This window comes from Neophocaena asiaeorientalis, unplaced genomic scaffold, assembly GCF_003031525.2.
Source record: "Neophocaena asiaeorientalis asiaeorientalis breed wild unplaced genomic scaffold, Neophocaena_asiaeorientalis_V1.1 scaffold7, whole genome shotgun sequence".
Lineage (NCBI taxonomy): Eukaryota > Metazoa > Chordata > Mammalia > Artiodactyla > Phocoenidae > Neophocaena > Neophocaena asiaeorientalis.
The window spans coordinates 20,385,905-20,408,039 of NW_020185337.1; the positions used below are offsets into that span (position 1 = coordinate 20,385,905).

Genomic DNA, 22,135 nt, shown 5'->3' on the forward strand with positions numbered 1-22,135 from the left:
CACAAACAAACACTTTTTAAAATTAACAATAACTTTTATGTAGCCAAAGTCTATAAACTTTCATTTTTAACCTAAAATAATAAAGATAATATTTACTTTATACATTTAAGTGTATTCAGTACTCATTACCAGTACTTTTTTTTTTTTTTTGCGGTACGCGGGCCTCTCACTGTTGTGGCCTCTTCTGTTGCGGAGCACAGGCTGCAGACGCGCAGGCTCAGCGGCCATGGCTCACGAGCCCAGCCGCAGCGCGGCACGTGGGAGCCTCCCGGTCCGGGGCACGAACCCGTGTCCACTGCATCGGCAGGCGGACTCTCAACCACTGTGCCACCAGGGAAGCTTCTACCAGTACTTTTAAAATATGAGTTCCCTTTCCTTGAGTTCCTTCTCTCTATTTAGTTTTTTGGGATAGATTTTTTATCAAGCAGTTCTTTTTTTGTTGTTTTTTTTAAGGCGGACGCATTAAAGCTTCATTGTTCCCAGAATACGTACAAAATTGAGAATGCCTTTCTGTTGCCATAAACATAAAACAAATGGGCTGGGCACAATATTTTTGGCTCAATCTTTTTTTTCCTGTTTGCAGGATTCTGGAAACATTTCTCCACCTTCCTCTGTCATTAAATGTTGCTGTGGAGAAGTAAGAGGTCTGATTAAACCCACATTTTTTTTTCTCTCAGCCCTAGCAGGTGACTTGATTTTTCTTTCCAAAAGTTACCTGTTTAGTGAGTTTTTTAAAGAGTACACATTTGGGTCGATCATTCTGCATAATTGTTTTTCTGGGAAATACTGTACAGGTTTAATCAGTAAATTAAAATTTTCATTTATTTTAGAAAAGCTTTCTACTTTTATAATTTTGAAATATTCTGTTTCATTTGTTTTGTTCCCTTAATCCAAGGATACCGATAATGCATATGTTGGAGCTACTGTTTAATTTCTGTATTATCCTCTTTCTAGTGGTTTCTGTCATTTTCTGGTTTTGTTTTTAATAGGATTTTTACAAATCATGTCCCCCATGTTACTGTACTTTTCATATTTTTGTAGTTTTAAATGTGGCTTTCATTTCCCTAATTATTTATTTTAAGTCCTTAATTCCTTTCACGAATTATGCCAGCTCACTTTTCATTTCCACATGGTCATATATTTTATTTGATCTTTTTCATTCTTTTTTTTAAAGTTAAAATTACTTTTAAAGGATTTCTGTTCCTGGCCCTGATGGAGCAACAGAAACATATTTACCCACTTACCTTAAACAAATAAGAAACTGGTCAAAATTTATGATGAATGGTTTCAAACATTGGACAATGGACAGTGATGAATAGTAATCCTTGAAAGAAGATAAACAAACAACGTGAGTCCTATGGTTTCTCCAGTAATTCCCTAGAGAGTGATTCCAGGCTGCTGTGCAGTCTCCCTTAGTTGAGAAGACAGAGTAAGTTGAGAATTTGGGGAAGCCAAGGTGGATGGAATTCACAGAGTACCAGAGAGGAGAGAGCCACCCAGAGAAAGAGCTCCAGAGATCTCCAGGGTGTTGCCCTTGAGTCTTCAAAGCATTTGAAGAATCTGCCTGAGGCAAGAGGAAGAATTACCAGAAAGGAGCAGGTGGAAAAATCTGCTTATAAGGGAAACACATAAAACAAAGAGAAACAAAAACGTTGTAGGATTTATTATTGTTATTATTTTTATCATTATCGGAATCTGTCTTTGAACAGAGGGGCTTCATCTATTTACATTTATTTTTTCCAGCATTATTGCGATATGATTTACAGATAAAAATTGTACATAATTGGGTGGTATGATGCGATTTTTTAAAAAAGTTGTACAATATGGTGATTTAATATACATATTTATTGTGAAATTATTATCATAATCAAGTTAATTAACACACCCATTACTTCACATAATTACCTTGTGTAACTATGTAGGTGTGTGTTTCATGGTGAGAACACTTAAGACCTACTCTCTTAGCAAATTTCAAGTAAATGCAGTATTATTAACTATAATCACCATGCTGTACATTAGATTTCCAGAACTTATTCACCTTATTACTGAAAGTTTGTACCCTTGAACCAACATCTTCTCATTTCCACCACACCCCAGCCAGCCCTGGAAATGACTGGTTCTATGAGTTTGAATATTTTAGAGTCCACGTATAGTTGAGGTCATACAGTATTTGTCTTTCTGTGTCTGACTTATTTCACTTAGCATAATGTCCTCTGGGTTCATCCATATCATTGCAAACAGCGTGATTGCCTTGTTTTTTAATGACTGAATAATATTCCATTGTGTGTGTGTGTGTGCATATATATATATATATATGCACACACACACACCATGTTTTCTTTATCCATTCATCTGTTGATGGACTTATGTAGTTTCCGTATCTTGGCTATCGTGAATAATGATGCAATGAACATGGGAATGCAGATATCTGTTTGTGATATACTGATCTCATTTCGTTTCGATATATATCCAGTAGTGGATTGTTGGCTCATACAGCAGTTCTATTTTTAATTTTTTAGGAACCTCCGTACTGTTATTCATAAAGGCTGTGCCAGTTTACATTTCCACCAACACTGTATAATGCTCTGTGTGATGCATTTTGAGTTAACTTTTGTGTATGGTATAAGATAAGGGTCTAATTTCATTCTTTTGCATGTGGACATCCAGTTTTCCCAGCATTGTTTTCTGAAGAGATTATCTTTTCCCTATTGAGTATTATTGGTGCCCTTGAAAGATCTGTTGACCATATATTTATTTCTCAGCTCCCAGTTCTGTTCCATTGGTCTATGTGTCTTTTTATGCCGGTACCATAAAATAGTTTGAAATCAGGAAGTGATGCCTACAGCTTTGCTTTTCTTTCTCAAGATTGCTTTGAGAGGTTTTGCTAGATGTATCTGTAAAGACTTCATTGTACATCTCTTAAGAATAAAGCCTGATCCACTTTCATAAACATAATGCAACGATCACACCTAAGAAAACCATTGATAATTCCATAATATCATCTAACGTACTGTGTATATTCAAATTGCCATAATTGTTCCTCAAAAGTGTTGTGTAGTTTATTTCTTTTTTAATCCAGGAGTCAGTCAAAGTTCCTGTTTTGCCCTTGGTTATACCTGTTTAAGCTTCTAATCTAGTATCCTCCCTCACCTACTCCCTCCTTTTTCTCTCATCACATTGACTTTTCTTGTAGTCCTGAAAGATTTAGAAAAGAAAAATATGCTCAGGTTGCTCAGTTAATTTGAAGGTCAGACAAACAATGAATCATCTTTTAGTATCATATGCCCCTTGCTTACACTAGAAGATGATTTGTTGTCCTTCCGAAATTCAGATTTAAGTGAGTGTCCTGTATTTTATATGGCAACCCTACTTTTCAGAAAGTTGAAGTCTGTTGCATTACAGAGTAGCTCAATTTCTAGATTTGTTTGTTTTCTTCTGATTTGAATCGGTTAAACATTTTTTACAAAAGCATTTCATAGGTGACGGTGCGTCTTCTTATTGTGTCACATTAGAAGGTACACATCTAATAGTCCCATTAGTGAGGCTGTTTGATTACTGGATGAAGAGGATGACTACTAAATCTCTTTAGTTAAAAGCATCTTCTTCCTTTGGAATTAGTAATTAGTTGAGTGGTGTTCTGAGACCAGGTGAATATCCCGTTCCCCATAACCTTCTGTGCAATGATTTTAACATTCATTAGGGATCATTTCCTGAATCAATACTACACTGTAGGTTGCAAAATGATTTTGCAATTTTATTATTTCTCCTACATTTATTGTAAGTTGGCATTCATCTGCAAAGAAGATCTTTCTTTTATGCTCTCTCTTCTACTATCACTATATACTAATGGAATTAAGAAATCCAGTTTGTTATTATCTGTTACTGCCATTATTCTTTTTACTCTCAAATTACTCCAGTTTTGGCCAATGGAAGTTCCCTTCAAATCTGCTCTTTGGTCCCCCGTATATGATTCCATTTTGTCTTTGGATGCTTTCTTGCTTTCTATTATTAAAGAGGCTTCCCAGGCTTAATTTTTAACTCATTTTGCCCAAGACCATGAATAAGCCTTTTCCTCAAAGAGCCTGCGACAGCTATCAGTTTACTGCTGCTCTTCTCAGGGTCCATTGCCTCTGTGCCACTTTGTGATACTGGAGTTGGATCCTGTAAGCGTGTTTCCTTTGCCAGCTGGCACAATGGCAAGCTTTGTCAGCAGAGGGCACTGGAAGGACGCTGCGGGGAACAGGCTGCCTGGACTGGTGGGCGTCCTCATCCTCTCTTTTTGCTCCTAAAGGACAGGTGCTGTGACGTGCTTGCAGAGCATCCAGTACAGCTCACTCTCCAGCTGGTTTCGCCGGCATCCCGGCGGGCAGTTCCCTGCTCAGTCCTGGACCATCAAGTTTCCTGCTTGCCAGCCTCAGTGTACTGGCACTCCGGTGGGAAGTGCCCTATTTGGCGACTTCAGCCCACCAGCTATGGACCAGGTCTGGCCCAGGATGACACTGCAAACTGCTCTGTCATCCCCTAGGCTGCAGCTATCTCAGTTTGGGGGAGACGGCCTCTCTATCTCCAAATCATTCCTTATTTGAGCACTCTCAATCCTATGGTATCGTTAAGGTTTTTTTTTTTTAATCTCCTGTGCTTAACCCCCTGTTTCTAGTTAATAATTCTTTATGTTAAATTTTCCCTGTTTAAGTTACTGGTGTGTTTCTTGTCTTCTCACTGAACCTTGACTGATACAGTACAGAGGATGGTCTTTAATGGTACCACCATTCAAAAATGCAATTTCGGGATTACCTTGGTCATGCCTTTGGATTTCAGTACACTGCTGGGCCACTTGCCAATGGGAAATGGGATGCTTATGTCTGATGGCACACCACAACACAGTTAATCAAGCTATCACCTATGGCTGATTGTGATGAAGTGCCAACAAAAGCAAGTACATTGGAAGCCCAGTGCGCTTGACTAATGATGACAACAGGATGGTGGGATCTTAGTCTGTTTGGGCTACTACAGACTGGGTGCCTCATAAACACCATTTCTTTCTAACAGTTCTGGACGCTGGAAAGTCCAAGATCAAAGTATCAGTAGATTTGGTGTCTAATGAGGACTTGCTTTTTGGTTCACTCTATTTGCTGGTACCACAGTGTTTTTATCAGAGAGGCTTTATAGTCTGATTGAATATTTGTTAGGGCTAATCCTCCCTTATTGCTTTTATTTTTCAGGATTTTCCTTCATATTGTTGTATGTTTATTTTCCCATATGAACTGTAGAATTAGCTTGCATCGCTCCAGGGGGAAAATTTTACTTTTATTTTATTTAGAATCACATTGCATTGATAGATTATTGAGGGAGAATTGACATCTTTATGATGTTGAATTTTCCTATATGAGAACAAACAATGTCTTTCTGTTTGTTTAAGGCCTCTTTTTTGTCCTATAGGAGTGTTTCACAGTTTTCCAAAACAGTTTTGGCACATTTCCTGTTAAGTATTTTATCTTTTATTTTGTTTGTTTCTATATTAAATGACATCATACCTTTTGAATGGTCACTGTTAGTACTTTTTCTGTATATGTCCTTAGCTAAATTTTATACCATGCTATATTTCAGAACTGGTTAGTTTTATTTTTAGTACTGATTCTCTGTTTTCTAGGTGTTGTGTTATATAATCTACATAAAGTTATAAATTAATTATTTCTCAATTCTTATGCATCTAAATGTTTATTATTTTTAGCTTATATCTCCAAACCTATGTTATACAGTGGTGGAGAGAGAGGACATACTTGCTTTGTCCTTGATCTTAATGGGAATGCCTGTAATGTTTCTTCATTAGGTATGGTGCAGGTTTGGGGCTGAGATATAAAATATTTCATCATGTCAAGGAAGTGTCCCTTAATTTTTATTTTATTTTTATGAAACTATGAATGAGTGTTGAAATTTGTCAAGGGCTGTGTTACACTTTATTATTTGTTCACGATTCTTTTTTCCCTTCCTCGTTCATGATTCACGGTGTGAAGACTGTACTTACCCTGCACACTGATATTGGGTTTGATCATATGACTTGCTCTGTCTTTAATTTTTTTTTTTTTTTTTTTTTTTTTAGGAAGCCCTGTCTTTAATTTTTTTAACTTAAGTATAGTTGATTTACAATGTTTCAGGTGTATGGCAAGATGATTCAGTTATATATATATATGTGTGTGTATATGTATATATATATATATATATATGTTCTTTTTCAGATTCTTTTCCCTTATAGGTTATTACAAGATATTGAATACAGTTCCCTGTACTATAGAGTAAGTCCTTGTTGTTTATCTGTTATATAGTGTGTATCTGCTAATCCCAAATTCCTAATTTAGCCCTCCCCCCCTTTCCCCTTTGGTAACCATAAGTTTGTTTTCTACGTGTATGACTTGCTTTGAACAAAGGGGTTTGATCAAAAGTGACAGTGTGTCAGTTCTAAGCCCAAAGCATCATAAGTTTCTGCTCAGCTGTCTTCTGTTCCTGCCTCTACCATCAGAAAGACAGACATGCCCTGGGTAGTTGATCCTAGATAGAGAGACGTATGGAGCAGACCTGAATCCATCCTGCAGCCTGAAGTACAACCCCTGAAAACCCACAGACTGTTGAAGGAGAAAAAGAAAAATATTTGATGTCCTAAGCTACTTAGATATTGAGGGTGTTTGTTACTCATTATTTTCACAGGAATAGCTGACTGATACAAATTCTTTGTTATCATCTATAAGTCTAATCATATGACATCTTTCTCCCTATATCTAACTATATGGTGAATTACAGGAATGAATTTACAAATTTGAAGCATCATTTTTTGGGTATAAATCCCCCTTGATTATGATGCCTTCTTTAAACTTGATTTTAGATTCTGTTTATTTAGAATTTTTCCACTGCTACTTATGAGTGAGACTGATTTATACGTGTGTGTGCACATTTGCAATCATTACCAGGTTTGAGTGTCAAAGTAATACTTGTTTCATAAAGATCACTTGAGAGTTTTCTTTTTCTGCTACAATTTAAATGGTATTAGGGTTATTTGGTCTTTGAAGTTTTGATAAAATTCCACTGTAAAGTCATTTGGGTCTAGTTTTTATAGTTAGTTCTTTTTTTTTTTTTTTTTTTTTTTTTTTTCACGGGCCTCTCACTGTTGTGGCCCCTCCCGTTGCCGCTCCGCGGCATGTGGGATTCTCCCGGTCTGGGGCACAAACCCGTGTCCCCTGCATCGTCAGGCGGACTCACAACCACTGCGCCACCAGGGAAGCCCTATAGTTAGTTCTTTGATAACTTTTTGTCTTTCCACTATAGAAGTTTGTCTATTTGTCTTTTCTATGATTAACAAAGTTAATTTTGGTAAATTGTATTTTCCTTGGAAATAATCTAATTCATCTAGGTTTTCCGTTTAACTTGGACTGAGTTGTGCAAAATATTATAAGTTGCTTCTGATTTGTAAAACTTCCTCATGTCCTTGGTTATCTCCTTGTTTTTATTTCTTATTTGTGCTTTCTACCCTTCTTCCTTTATTGGGTTAGCTAGTGGTTTATCTGTGGTGCTGCTTTTTTTTTTTTAACAAAGAACCAGCATTTTGATTTATTAATTTCTACTATTTTTTCTGTTCCCTATTACTTTTAACTTTATTATATCCTTCCCTGTGCTTTCTTTTGCTTTACTTTGTTGCTCTTTTCTAATTTTTAAGATGGCAACTCAATATCCTTATTTTCATTCTTTTATTGTTGCTGCAAGAATTTAAGGCTATGGATTTTCTGTGATCACTGGCTTAACTGTACTCTAGTGAGTTTATGTTTTCATTAGAACTATTTTTTAGAAATTCTGCAATTAAAAATGTTCCCCTTTTGTCCCAAGAGTTGTTTAATAGAGAAGTTTTAGATTTCCAATGAGATTTCTAGCTTTAAGAAGAGCAGAGGAGCAAGGTATAGAAATAAGGCCCTTGCTCCACTTCAGGTTTCCAGAACTTTTAGTTTTGAATGAAGTTGAAAATTTTGATTACTAGCTTTTAGGTTTTTTCCAGTACAAAGGGACTATTTGTTTATTATCTACAAGTGATCAGAATAGCTATGGGACTTACCAAGTTGTAATCCAAGGGCAAGGAAGCATAAATTCACTGAGAAAATGAATGGAGAATGGTAAAAACCAATAAAATTGATTTTTGATTGCATCTAAGCCTTCATTAGCTTTTACATCAGCTTTGTGAAAATTAGAAAAAGTTTGCTCTCACTCAGTGGAAGTGGCCTACAGAGCCCTGCATAGTTGGAGGAGTTCTGGCTGAATATCAACCTCCACTTGACTCCTGTTTCCTTGACTGGGAACTTTAGCTCAGCCAGGGGCTGTATGTTTGATCCAGAAGGTCTTAGATTGCTGTCTACTAAGTCCAGCACATTAATTAAAATGATTACATGTATTAATTGCTAGGCAACTGTAGGGAATCAAATAAGAAATGCAATTGACACCACCAAACTCTCATTACATTCGAGATATAAGATTTATTCACACCAACAAAAATAATCACAACAAAATATAAACTAATTTAAAAAACAAAAGATCATAGTGACATGAAATTTTATATTCTCAAGTGTGTAAAAGGTTTTTTTTGCTTCTACATAAACTTCTTTTCATAAAAGGGTAGCAAACATTAAAATGCAATGATGGTTTGCATTTCTTATATGGAAAGAACATAGGCTAAACCCTGAAGCTTTTAGTGTACAAGGGTGTTACCATCAAGTCACACACTAAACTAATGATCAAAACCATGATCTGTTTCCAGATCCACACACACATATATTCACCAACTAAGCAGAGAAATAAGCATTTCATATTCTGTCCCACTCTGCTATAATGTATTTTTTCTTTTTACTAAAAGCAAAGTAGGAAACTGTATTTTTCTCCTTTTAATTGACCTCAGAAGACGCACTATCCAATTCATGAGAAACACGAAGTTTCAGGTGTTTGTCTTCTTCACTCTTAAGGTCTGGGACTAGCTTGTCTTCGCGGCTATGGGATTCTTGGCTGTGGAATTCACGGCTGACTTTGGAATTATCCTGACTCTCAATCACATCGGAATGCTCATTGCTGTCATCCTCGGCCTTCAGCTTGAATTCTTTGGAATGCTCGTGGCTGTGGGTTTCCATACTGCGGTCATCCGGCTGACTCGTCTCCTGACTGTCCTTCCCACGGCTGTCCCAGTCAGAAGCCCTGTGGAGGCGCTGGGCAACCAGGATGGCCTTGGGTGCATCACCCACCTCCTCGCTCTCCACGTGTGACGTGACGTCCTCCTCTGTGGCATCTGGATACTGAATCACAGAACAAACGGGAGAAGAATTCAATAAACAGCCAGAGATGGGAACCCTGTAATTTTCTTCTGCTTTTTAACTTTCAGGCCAATGTATTCTCTAACAATGTCTAAATTTGGCTGAAGCAAAAAAATAATACTAGCATGTTACTTTTTTTCAAACTAAGTCCTTTCATTCTGTCATCTCCTTTAGTTTAATAGGTACATCAATTTTGTATGAGAGGAAACCCATGAGGAAGGTCTCATTATCTGTTTTACATAAAGGGAAAATGAAGCGAAAGTTAAAAGTAAAGGGACTAGTACACGGCAGGGCTATGTGCTAAATCCAGATCCTTTTTTAATTTAAAAAAGCGAATAGACGGCTTCCCCAGAGGCGCAGTGGTGAAGAGTCCGCCTGCCAGTGCAGGGGACACGGGTTCGAGCCCTGGGCAGGGAAGATCCCACATGCCGTGGAGCAACTAAGCACATGTGCCACAACTACTGAGCCCCTGCGCCACAACTACTGAAGCCCACGTGCCTAGAGCCCCTGCTCGCCACAACTAGAGAAAGCCTATGCGCAGCAACAAAGACCTGACACAGCCAAAAATAAATCAATTTAAAAAAATAAATAAATGAAAAAGCAAATAGAATAAGTGCTTTATAACCAGGATTTGGAAAAATAGCATTGTGATTGAGAGACAAAATTAGGGAGAAATTATGTGGACTTTAATACAAAAACCAATAAGTGGGAAAAGGTTTTGTATTCAATGATCATAAAGTAATAATCCTTGCTGAATGAATGAACAAATGAGCATGCAGACCCTTGTTCCCTAGAATTGGGCTCTACTCATAACCATCTCATGTGTCTTGTTCAAGGATTTACCTGGACTTCAGATCTGCGGAACATCTTTTTCGACCTCGGTCCGTTAGCCACACTATCACCTCGGCCTTCGTATGTGTCTCCGGTCGGGACAGGTGGAGTGAAGACGGAGGTTGCTGGAATGTCAGTGGGGAAATCAGTGACCACTTCATCAGATTCATCAGAATGGTGAGACTCATCGGAATGGTCAGTGTCATTGGAGTCATTTGTGTCAGTGTCCTGGCTGTCTCCATCCTCTTCGTCATCCACAGTGTCTGTGTGCTCAGGGCTTTCATCGGACTTACTCGAGAGGGTCTAAAAATCAAGATGATCGGAAAAATTGGTGTAAAGGTTTTTATTTTCCTTTAGCCTTTACGGTGCCTTAGTCTTTTACTATATTTAGTTTCAGAATCCTTTTTTCTTTTAAGTCTTTATTGAATTTGTTACAATATTGCTTCTGTTTTATGTTTTGGTGTTTTGGCCATGAGGCACGTGGGACCCTAGCTCCCTGACCAGGGATTGAACCCGTACCCCCTGCCTTGGAAGGCGAAGTCTTAACCTCCACAACAAAGCACTCAATGGCTTTTAAGAGCTAAAGTGAGCATCTTCCAATTTCCCTTTTAACACAAGGATAAATGGAATCCTATTCTGAGTCATTTTTCTTGCTCTTTCATAAACATTATTTTCAAGCCAAATGTATGAGTTATAAATTTATATCGATAACATGTTTTTCCTTGTTCATTTTAGACACTATTTAATTTACCAAATTCAATAATGCGGTAAATACAGGTACATAATTGTGAGATTTTTTCTATGACAATTCTCAGGAAATTAGAGCATCCATGTATTAATGCTCACCCCCAAACCTAAAACTCCTCCCTATTAGCCTGGATAATCAAAAGGCGACTGTGTTATCCATGTGTATAAACTGCAGCTCAATTAACCAGTTAATGTCTATTACACTTCTGATTGCAAATATATTGGGTCATTTATCTAACTTTCCTTATTAGAAATTCTTAGCATCTTCAAATAGAATCTTAAGGAAAACAAATTTAAGTTATCCCTTTGCTCAGCAAATATATTACTAATTCCAATAAAAAGAATAGTTATTAAATAAACCATTATGTTAGCAACAGAAACGTTCCTGGAGTCAAAGTCTTGGCTTTGGTAGGCATTAATTAGATGCTTACCAGATATTAGATGACAGCAAGAAAATATCTTAAATGAATCGCAAGAGGCTTAGTATTTCAAACAACAGACATTAGTAAACATCTCCTGCCACACTAAACTTATTTTAAACCTGGTATTTCTGACATTTAGTAAACACTTGTGTTTTTTGTGAGCAAGTTTTAGACAGGAAAATTTTTTTTCTTTCTTTTTTTTTTTTTATGGTTGGCTGAGCTCATGTTAGGAAGGGAGGGTGGGCCTCAAGATGGTGGGTCTCCAGGTTTTGAGGAGAAAGTTCCTAGTTCCTGTTGTTCCCCTGGATGGTGGTGGCAGAGTCACTCAGAGAAACAAGACAAATATGAATCGGGCTACCAGGAGCCCATCCCATAATATTTCTCCCATACTCGCACCTCCACTCCACTAAGTAAAGACGCTACTTCCACCATCCCTGACCTAGAGCCCACCATACTGTTGGCCCAGTATAATCAGGTCTGCAGAAATTTCAAGGCTTTGGGTAGGGGTGTGATGCGCCCCTGGAATTTCAGGCCAGTGGATAAACAGGGCATTTACTGGAGAATTTTAATGGAATTTTGCCAGAATTGAACCCAGGCAATGTCACCAGGAGAAAGAGTTGCTTCCTTAGTTCCTCCAAGACATGATGGACCTTGGATTCAAAGTGGAACCTCACCTCTTGCTTGTTATCAGTTTCCTCAGAGGACACAGTATTCTGAAGAAAGAAAGGTACAAATCAGTGTACATCATACTCTCTTAACTTTTTTATTCAAAAGTTAGCCTTTTCCATACAAAGCAGGTCTTATTTTTTAGCCTCATTGGTGGATGGCTTAGCAGGAAGACAACATGACAGATCAATTGGTGTCCTAAGTTCACCTTTACCAACAGGCAGGAAAGATCCATTTAACAAGCCCAAATGGCCTGCTCGGTGGCTACTTTTTGTGGTGCTTGTTCTTTAATTGTGAGAATTTTAATATTTAGAATAAATTAAAATTAAAAATACCTGTGGTTCTAGGAAAGTCTGCTTCTGAGATGGGTCAGGCTTTAGCCATGTGGCTACAGCATCTGGGTATTTGTTGTAAAGCTACAAAAAAGAGTTGCATATTTGTCATTATTAAGAAAAAGAAACAGGGATCTCTAAGTGATAAGCTGAAAAAAACAACTATACTTCCCCAATCTTGATGGATAAGCATAATATGCATTATTCAGTCAACTAGAGCCTGAGCTGTATCTTTCATAATTTATTCTTTCTGGTAGAGTCATTTAACAAACCCTTACGTAGCACTTATTGTGAGGCAGGCACACTTTCAAAGTAATTTACAAATACTAATTCATTTAATCCTGGGATAGGTATCAGTATTATTACTCCCATTTTACAGATCAGGAGAAACCCAGCCACAATGAAGTTAAGTGATAGTAAGTGGCAGAGCCAGGGCTCAAATCCAGTGGCTCTTCACATTGATGATACACTGTGCTTTTCTGTTCTACATTTGTTAGCTGAAATTCCTCTCAGATGAAATACAGCTAAAGCAGAGGGGCCCTTAATTTGTGTTGATCTTCCTTGTTTCCTGTCTCTGTGGAACAAGGAGAAACTCTCTAAGGCTGTGCTGTCCAGTATGCCATTCTCTAGCCATGAAACACATGGCTATTCAAATTTAAGTTAATTAAAAAAAAATTAGTTCCTCGGTTGCACCAGAGTGTTCAATAGTCACACGTGTCTAGTGGCTACCTTAGTGGGCAGTGCAGAAATATAATATCAACACCATTGCATAAAAGTTCTATTGCTTTAAGGTGCCAAAGACATGAATGGAATGGCCTTAGCCAAGTCATTTATCTGGAAAATGATAATAATATGCTAATGCAGAGGAGTGGAAATTGCTCTGAGTAAGTGTCATCTGGTGGGCTGTACGGCCCAGGGCGATCACTTCACATCTCTGTCATGGAGAAAAGTTATCCTGGGGGTTCCAAGAATTCCTTCACAGCCACAAAGGAGGAGAAGCGCAGGAAGGAAACCAGTCAGTAGCACTTTGGGTTTCCCCATGGTTGGCTCTAACCAGAGGAGCTTCATATTGGGCTTCTATGACAGTTTTTGCTGAAAGAATGGGTTCCTTGACTAAAAAATGTGAAAACTACTAGTCTAGATGAGTTCAAAGTTTCCCTCTTCTTTTTCTTTAAAAATATATATTTATATAAATATTATACAGATAAATGTTATGATTGATTACATTTAATATACATATTTATTCGGATGATACCTGTAATACAGGCTTTATCTGTATTTATAAGATAAATTTATAATTTTTAAAAAGTAATATGAAGAACAAATAGATAAGAAAAACAAACTAATATCTACCCAGTAGTCATATCCCTCATAGATAACCGGTGTTCATCTTCAGGGGTGTGTCTTTATAGACTTTCCGTATTTCCTACTAGCTCTAGATTTCTAGGATTCTAGAAGGTTGGGCTCTTCACTTATCTCCTAAATCACACTTAACCACTTATACAGCCGTGGCTTCATGTGCCGTATTTTATTCTATTAAAAAGGCACTAATTCTTGCCTCAAAAAGTGTGATCACTATTTTCTCTGGAAATGTTAATTTTCTGACTTATTGCTGTGATTCAATACTCGTGTTCTTAAATCACTTACTTCTACCCACTTGCACACCCAAACACAAGCAGCAATACTTCTCCTAACATCTTCATTAAGCAATCTAATTGCAGTGACCCCAGGCAGCTCTATACTGGCCTTTATTCTGTTTATCTGGAATTGAACTCTGTGTGCCTTTTTGTCCAAGCTCCTTGGGACAATGCCCGTTTGTCGTTTGGCTGGCATGCTTTCACTCTGTGGAGGGGCAGGTACATCTACGGTGCTGGTTGAATAATTATAATAAAGAATTTGATTTGGTCTTACGTTTGTCTAGAAAAATGTGATCTAACGTCATCGGATAAGCACAATAGATACAAACGGCATAAACTACTTTCTGTCTATAATGGGCTTCTTAGCAAATATCTTAGGAGATATTGTGAACATTATGGTTATGCCAACTCTCCAATATGTGAGGTGAATTTTAAACTTAGCTTGCCACTAAGTAAAGCAAAAGATGGAATTTTTTACTTCTAGAACAGTATGTTGACTCATGGAAACAAAAAGTCACACAACTTCACAGAACTCATTTTACATAAATGATAGGCCTAGAGCACCATTTTATTATATTAAAATATCTAGTTTGGTTTTAAGAGACTAAAAGCAGTTCTGTGCTTGGTACTGGTCTAGAACCATAGCAGGCACTCAATAAATACTTATAAGTTATTTTGTTTGACTATGAAAATAAGTAAAATTGCCATACATTTGTAGCACATCTTCCAGCAGTTGCAAAAATAATTTAACTATATGATAAACCTAAAAGATGCTCACCTGCTTTTCCTCAGAGCTGCCAGAGTCAGTCTGTTTAACCTTTGAAACAGAGAAGGTGAAGAAAGATTACAGTGTGAACGTGTTCGTAGCACCTTGAAACACACAATTCATTTATTTTGAGGAATTTTCTTTAAGATTCAGCTGTACTCACTGGAAGGGCGGAGGTGATGCCCAAGAGGCAGAAGCAAATCACTGCAATTCTCATCGTAATCAATGTTCCTGCAAAATATTTTGTAAGAAATATTTGATCTTTTCCTAGGTTAAAACAGTGATGCTTTTTTAGGCTACCACATTACAAAATCGTCACAAATAAATATATATTTTCTGTAGAAATACTCTTTACTTCTTAGAGGAAAATTTTCTTCTTAATATTATGATCTTTTGAGTTAGTATTTGTAATGCCACCTCCTCTATTCTCCATCTCTTCCTATTAGGCAAGGAGACAGGAATTTTACAAGTCTATATTTATTCAACTTGAAAATTTAGAGTTTCAGAGATTATGCCGTTGCTACCTCATGTCACCAGCCATCTAAACCTAAAAACAGATCAACAGTAATTGAGTTCAAATAATAAGCTGGAATGGGAATATTTATTTTTCAGAGAAGAAAAACACAAAGAGAAAGAGAGAAAATAAAGCTGTGAAAGAAACTTACTTTCTCCATTTTCCAGCATGCATTTCTAATGCGATTTTCAACTTAAATTATTTAAAAGGTGTTACTTAGGTGAAATGAAGCTATCTCTAAAGTTTGTAATTTAAGTAAGGTATTCTAGAAATTTGAAACAAGAAAGAAAAACACTGAAAACAGTCAACAGCTTTCCTATTTGTAAGTCTAAATAGTGCCATACAGGTATTTTGGATAAATTTTACTAGCTAAATACAGAGGTGAAAATATTCAGAAAGGGTTTTTTCCTTGAAAACAGGATAAGTCAAATCATTAAATAATTAGCATTATCATTTGTTTACATTAGCACCAAAAATCATTTTCCTTTTAAGTTGTCTCCACAATCATCTATCCATTTAAAATGATGTAGATATAATCATTCCAAAGGGGCATAGACATTTCCTTTTTTTTTTTCTGATGGCAAGAAGCAGTTTCAGTTCTTTTGAGGATGGCGTGGAAATATTTTTAAGTTTTCTATTCGGCTGTCTTTCAAAATAGCCGGCTGCCTTTCCTGCAGGAGATCTGCCCTGGATCTGGCATGCTTCTTCCAAAGACTAGGACCGTTTAAGTCTGATTAACACCTTTTACTGTTAAACCCTTTTCCTTATGGCTTGACCTTCCCCATGAAATGAAACAGTGCATACATAGGCCAGCAAGCAAGTAGCAAACTGCAGCCTTACCTTGGTCTGCGGCGGCTAAGAAGAGCCCGGTCCCAGGCGGTGCTGATGCTGTGCTCAGGGCTGCACTCTGGGCTCTTCCTCTCCCTGCTGTTGACAACCAGGACGTCTCAGAATTTAAAGGCTGCTCCAGACGTTCTCCACCAACACAGGGGGTGGAGAGATGTGTCATGAGGTTTTTTGCCACTGCCCAACCCACTTGCTCCTACACTTCCCCCTCTGGTTTTGTGGTTACAAAACAAACACACGCACACACACATACACACACACACACACACACTACTCTGCAGTTAAAACATTACTTATGTACAATATCATTAACTAGCTTTTTCGTTTATAGGATTGGCTCTCAGCGTCCTGGAAGGGCATCGAGGGGGTCCCATAAAAAGGGAGGGAGGGAAATGACTAGTTCTTACAAAGACTCTATAATTTCTGAATTAGAATAAAAATATAATCTAAATCAGTCTTAAATAAAATTAAATAGAATGGATTTTTGTTTCTTTTGGTTTAAATAACAGATGAAGGTAATATATGCAACCAAATTTGCCTCACAATTATACTAATTTAAGAGCTATCAGGCTATTGTTCAGATACATACGAAGAATTCAGAAACCCTCCATTTTTACTTAAGCTCTGTTTTGTGATTTCAAGTGTGTAGCAGCCTGTCATTTAAACAAATGGCATTAGTAACATTAAAATCCACGTTCACGCTCATTAAATTGGGTTTACATTGACCTTTCAAGGACGTGGATTTTTGTCGCCCTGTTTGAATTGTTTGGAAGTGATGGATCTGCTAATTGCTGTATAAAATAGAAGAAAGGTAATTTATTCTCAGTGTGGCAGAAGTAAAGCAGTTTCTGACTGAGAGCAGGGTTACTGCTGGCAAGCGCTGCTTCAGGAGCCAGAGTGTGGCTCTGAGTTCCACTCTGCCACTGATTAGCTGTGAGACCTCGGGCAAATCACTTAGCCGATCTATACCGGTTTTCATCTGTCAAATGCACAGCTCGTGGGCGTTTTGAGAGGTTTAAGTGAATTAGTATGTGTAAAACTAAAAATACTTGGCACATATATGCAAATACCCTGCCTATTTTAACCACTGTATGTGTGTTAACTATTATTAAGATTTTTAGGAGGAGCAGGTAGTCATGATTTGTAATACCTTTAAATGGAATAGGTTATTGGAATGAGAGCAGATGTAAGATTTTTTTTTTTTTTTTCTTTTTGTGGTACGCGGGCCTCTCAGTGTTGTGGCCTCTCCCATTGCAGAGCACAGGCTCCAGACGCACAGGCTCAGCGGCCATGGCTCACGGGCCCAGCCATTCCGCGACATGTGGGATCTTCCCGGACCGGGGCACGAACCCGCGTCCCCTGCATCGGCAGGCGGACTCTCAACCACTGCGCCACCAGGGAAGCCCCAGATGTAAGATTTTTAAACTGTGTACATCGACAGGATAATTTGCACACCTCTGAAGGGCTGGATTAGATTTCTGAATTGTCTTTTTCTAATTTTTCTCCCAGGATATATAAAGTTGGTTACTTAATAAGAAAATTAAAAAGAAAATTCTATATTAAAAAAAAATTTACAGGGTATTCAAAAGGTGTTTGAATGAAAAAAAATTACAGTTGAAGGTTTAATACTGGAACAGAAATTAGGGGTTGCGGAGCTCTGAGTCCACTTTAAATATTTAATATTGTTTTGAGATTACTTAACCTCTTCATCTACATTTCTCAGTTGTGAAATGGAGATTGCACTATTAATTTATCTCACACCTCCATTGTAAGAATCATGTGTAAAGTGAGATTAAAGTTAAATGTTCCTATTTATTATTGGTTGTATTAAGGTGTCAACTCCTATTTACCAAGTATTGCTTTTTAAAAAAATAAGTATATTTATTTATTTTTGGCTGTGTTGGGTCTTTGTTGCTGCGTGTGGGCTTTCTCTAGTTGCGGCAATGGGGGCTACTCTTTCTTGTGGTGCGCGGGCTTCTCATTGCAGTGGCTTCTCTTGTTGTAGAGCACAGGCTTTAGGCACGCAGGGCTCAGGAGTTGCAGCACGCAGTCTCAGTTGTGGCGCACGGGCTTAGCTGCTCCGTGGCATGTGGGATCTTCCTGGACCAGGGCTCGAACCGGCGTCCCCTGCATTGGCAGGTGGATTCTTAACCACTGTGCCACCAGGGAAGCCCCCAAGTATTACTTTTAATATAAATACGGTTGAATAATTTTTTGTAGTGTTAACGTAACTAATCCATAGGTTTGTAGACACTTGGTGGGAGGAAATGTATCTCTTTTAAATTGTATGTGTTTCAAATGAATTGATATTGTTGATTTGTGGGTTCTAAGCACACATTTTAATAATTCAGATGGCAGCTATCTCTATAAAATACAAAGCACACGGGTTATAACGTTGCAAAAACAGATTTCTTATTTCTGCTCTTAAAAACTTTTTTTCCCTTTAAACACATAACCCACTTAAGCTGTCAGATAGTCAGTGTAGCGGAGGGAAGTTCACATATGCTAAAGAAAACCCAAGATTTCCACAGGATTCACTACGGTTTACTCTGCGCCTGCGGGACTGATTTAATAGGAACTTAGGAAGTTATAGGAATAGATTCTGCTGGAGCCCAGCCATGTTGAAATGAACCACATGACCTATAGGGCTCTTCCGGTCATAGCGCCAACGTGCCACATGGTGGCAGCGTTTCTGAGAAGGAGTTCAGACCACAGTCTGGTTCCGTCAGTGATTCCGGCAGGATGGAACTTTCCCGCGTTTAATGACTGAGCCATAAAACAACTGTGAGGTCCTCCATTTCTTGGAACGTCAGGTGAGGAAATATTTCCCAACAATGACCCGCTGCACATTAACAGGGAACACAGAGGCCAAGGGAAGCAAAGCATTCTTTTCTGCTTCGTTGTCTTCAGCAAACCCAGGTGAACGCCATGGGTTCCTTTCCCCGTTTACCGCGCTGGCTCAAGAAGTTGCCGATTCCGAGGCTCACGCAGAGTAAAGGCTTGTGAATTCATGGTTAAAGAACGTGTCTGGGATGCTTCAGAGATGAGAGGATAAAATGATTTGTGATAGAAGCGGTTCTGTAAAGTATGAGGTGGATAGTGCGTCATTCTGATTTTTGAAGAGGCTCGTGCTTCTTGCTTTTCGTCATTAAACGTGCTGCTGACATTTTTTTCTGAGTAAGATTTTCCAGCTGTCAGAATTAATGTGTTAAATGATTTGAAACAGAGAGGCTTGATCTGTAGCATTTCCACATTATTTCCATTCTCGATTAGGTTAATCCTGGGTTGTTAAAATCAAAAGGTCAACATGATCAAACTCCTTCTAAATCTTGTACGTGGAAAGGAAAAAGTTTAGTTGTTAAACTGGAATGAAGAGTGGGTTGTGATCATAGAATATAGGCACTCTAAGAGGATATGTGGAAACACAAAGAACATATTTTTTTCTTGAATTACATGAAAATTCTCATATAATAGAAAAATTTGTGTCCAACTGTTTTGGTGGACTTTATTATACTGACTTCTAGTTTATTTGGCTATTTCTATTTTATTAAGTATAATAAACTATTTCGACTCTTTCAGCTCTATAAATAATTATTTTTTCCCTCGAGTCAAGGTTCAGATAAAAAGGTGATCTTGGTACCATTGCCAATCTGTCATAGAGAAGTTGGGAATGATATCTAATAAGCCTACCACTCATCATTTCATCATATATAGACTAGGGAAGCAGGGAATTATTTATTAGAGGAAGGGAAACAAGGGTTGAAGATAAGAAGGTTTTTTTTTTTTTTTAAGTTCAGACATGAAGTAGAACATTTCAGAAATACAAAGTAGACACGCCATAAAACTTTTTATCCCATTGCTCAATAAATTAGTCAACAAAATTTTAGAAATGGTCTTACTCTCAGAAACATTAACATCACTTAAAACAAAAGAAAAAAGTTTCATTTTAGACCCATAGAATTGTTAATAAATAAATCTTCAATAAATTGTTAATGATTAACCACTCAACTCTCCATCCATAGCAACTAATTCTGAGCATAGAGTTCTTGCTTATCAATATAATGCATGGGCACTATGCTTGAGTCCATATATCATATATTGATAGCTATTATTTGCCAGTACTCAAGGATCTACCAGTATTTCTTTGTTAAATTATCATCACTAACTTTGAGGCCATTCTAACATTCTTTAAATGATAGATTCTTTAAAGTGGACTTAAATTATTAATTTTTTTCTTAAAATGACACCCTTCTTACCCTCCTGGAACCCATTTATTCATGAAGATCAACTAAGAAATTTAGAACTTGTGCAGCCAATGGAGTGAAGGGGGCGTGGTTTAACGTAAATTCAGTGGGATGTGGACAGAGAAGGCATAGGGTGGAGACCCTGTGTCTACACTGGTATTGAAGGGATGAGTGTTTTGGGATTGGCATCAAACAAGAAGTGTTTCTTCCCATCCAACAGCAATCAAAGCAGCATGGGACTCGTGTGTTTTGCTATATTTTAAATCATGGATAAAAAAATTAATCTACTTTTTATAATAATATTAATAAAAATAAAACCTGTTTTTTTAAAAAAGGAGGGAAATCACTCCCAACGTATGACTCTAATAAGTCAATCTTTGATGTTCTGAGAATTTTGTATTCTTACCTCCTCAAAATGGGTTTTCTAGAAGCATTTTCTCAATATGGGTCACATGAATTTCTTTCAGATTCTGTTACACCAAGAATAGGAGATCAAGGACAAAGTAACTGAAAAGGTTGGCTTGTTTCTTTCCTGCAAAATGCCGCCTGTGGTTTTAGCAGTCAGTTTCGTTGCCAAACAGATCAGGGACATCAGGCTTCTCCATAATCTGCAGGTGTTTTTAGACTTCTCTTTCCCACACTCACTCATCTTCATTTCCAAGCATCTGTGGATGAGATTGGTTTAAACAACCTATTAATTTCACTTTGTTCGTGATGAAATTATTCAAGAATCAGAGTCGGTGACCAATTTCTCTCCTCTTTTTACCCATTTCATGCTTAACAAATTTCTACTGCTTGTCTTTTTCCATAAGAAATATTTCCTTGTAATTTACCTTTTCTATTGTAACAAAGAGTAAGCCCAGAACTTCTGCCTTTGTTCATTAAAAGGAGAGCTATTCAAAATAACAACAAGAATGGGAATTATATATGTTTTCATGGAACACCTATAATGTACTAGATTTGAAAGTATATATTATGTCTAATATGCTTAACAATCTATGAATTCAGTATTATGATCTTGATTTTTCAGTTAATTATAATAGAAGCCATCTACTTGCAGTCACTTCTATATACATGATTATATTCAATCTTTGCAAGCACAGGAAACTCTGCTCAGTATTATGTAACAATCTAAAGGGGAAAGGAATTTCAAGAACAATAGATACATGTATACATATAACTGAATCACTTTGCTGTACACCTGAAAGTAACACAACATTGTTAAATGTACTCCAATAAAAAAGAAAAAACAGAATAGACTGAATAATCTTGCCTGTAGTAGGTTCAAATCTAATAAAAATGTAAAGCTTTATTTTTCCACATATGCTACCCAGCTAGTGTCGTGGTATGGTCATGACACAATGTGAGAGAATGTTAATACATCTCTCCTAATCTCACACTGTTATGAATCACCAATTCAAAATACATGGTTGCTGATTGTGGGTTAATATCGTTAGCTTCATATTTAATACATATAATGACCTTAAATATTAGTTGTCTTGATTAGCTAAATTTTGAGTGAATTGCTCATCATATTTTAACAGGTCCAAAAATCTAGACAAAGGCGTATTTCATGGTTAGCCTTATGTCTTACTATATTTGGTACTTATAGTATCTACCATAATAATTGTGGTAGGTACTGCTGGCTGTGCACAGAAGATTCATATTCTTCAGAGTAGTTGCTGGGAAGCAGCTGCCCAGATGAAACTACATTTCCCAGCCTTTCTTGCACCTGGGTGTGGCCATGTGACTAGCTCTTGCCAATGGAATGTGAAATAAAGTGATATGTTTCACA

General features: G+C 37.4%; 1 protein-coding gene across 1 annotated transcript; it reads right to left on the reverse strand.

The window, feature by feature from the left end:
• Positions 1-8,490: 8,490 nt before the first annotated feature.
• On the reverse strand, positions 8,491-16,246 carry SPP1 (secreted phosphoprotein 1). The gene is made up of 7 exons (XM_024736233.1): positions 16,091-16,246; positions 14,900-14,967; positions 14,749-14,787; positions 12,337-12,417; positions 12,010-12,048; positions 10,179-10,469; positions 8,491-9,317 (listed from the first exon to the last, which is right to left on the reverse strand). Exons 2-7 carry the CDS (start codon positions 14,951-14,953, stop codon positions 8,916-8,918), a joined length of 906 nt encoding a protein of 301 aa, XP_024592001.1. The 5' UTR covers positions 14,954-14,967; positions 16,091-16,246; the 3' UTR covers positions 8,491-8,915.
• Between the last annotated feature and the right edge of the window lie 5,889 nt (positions 16,247-22,135).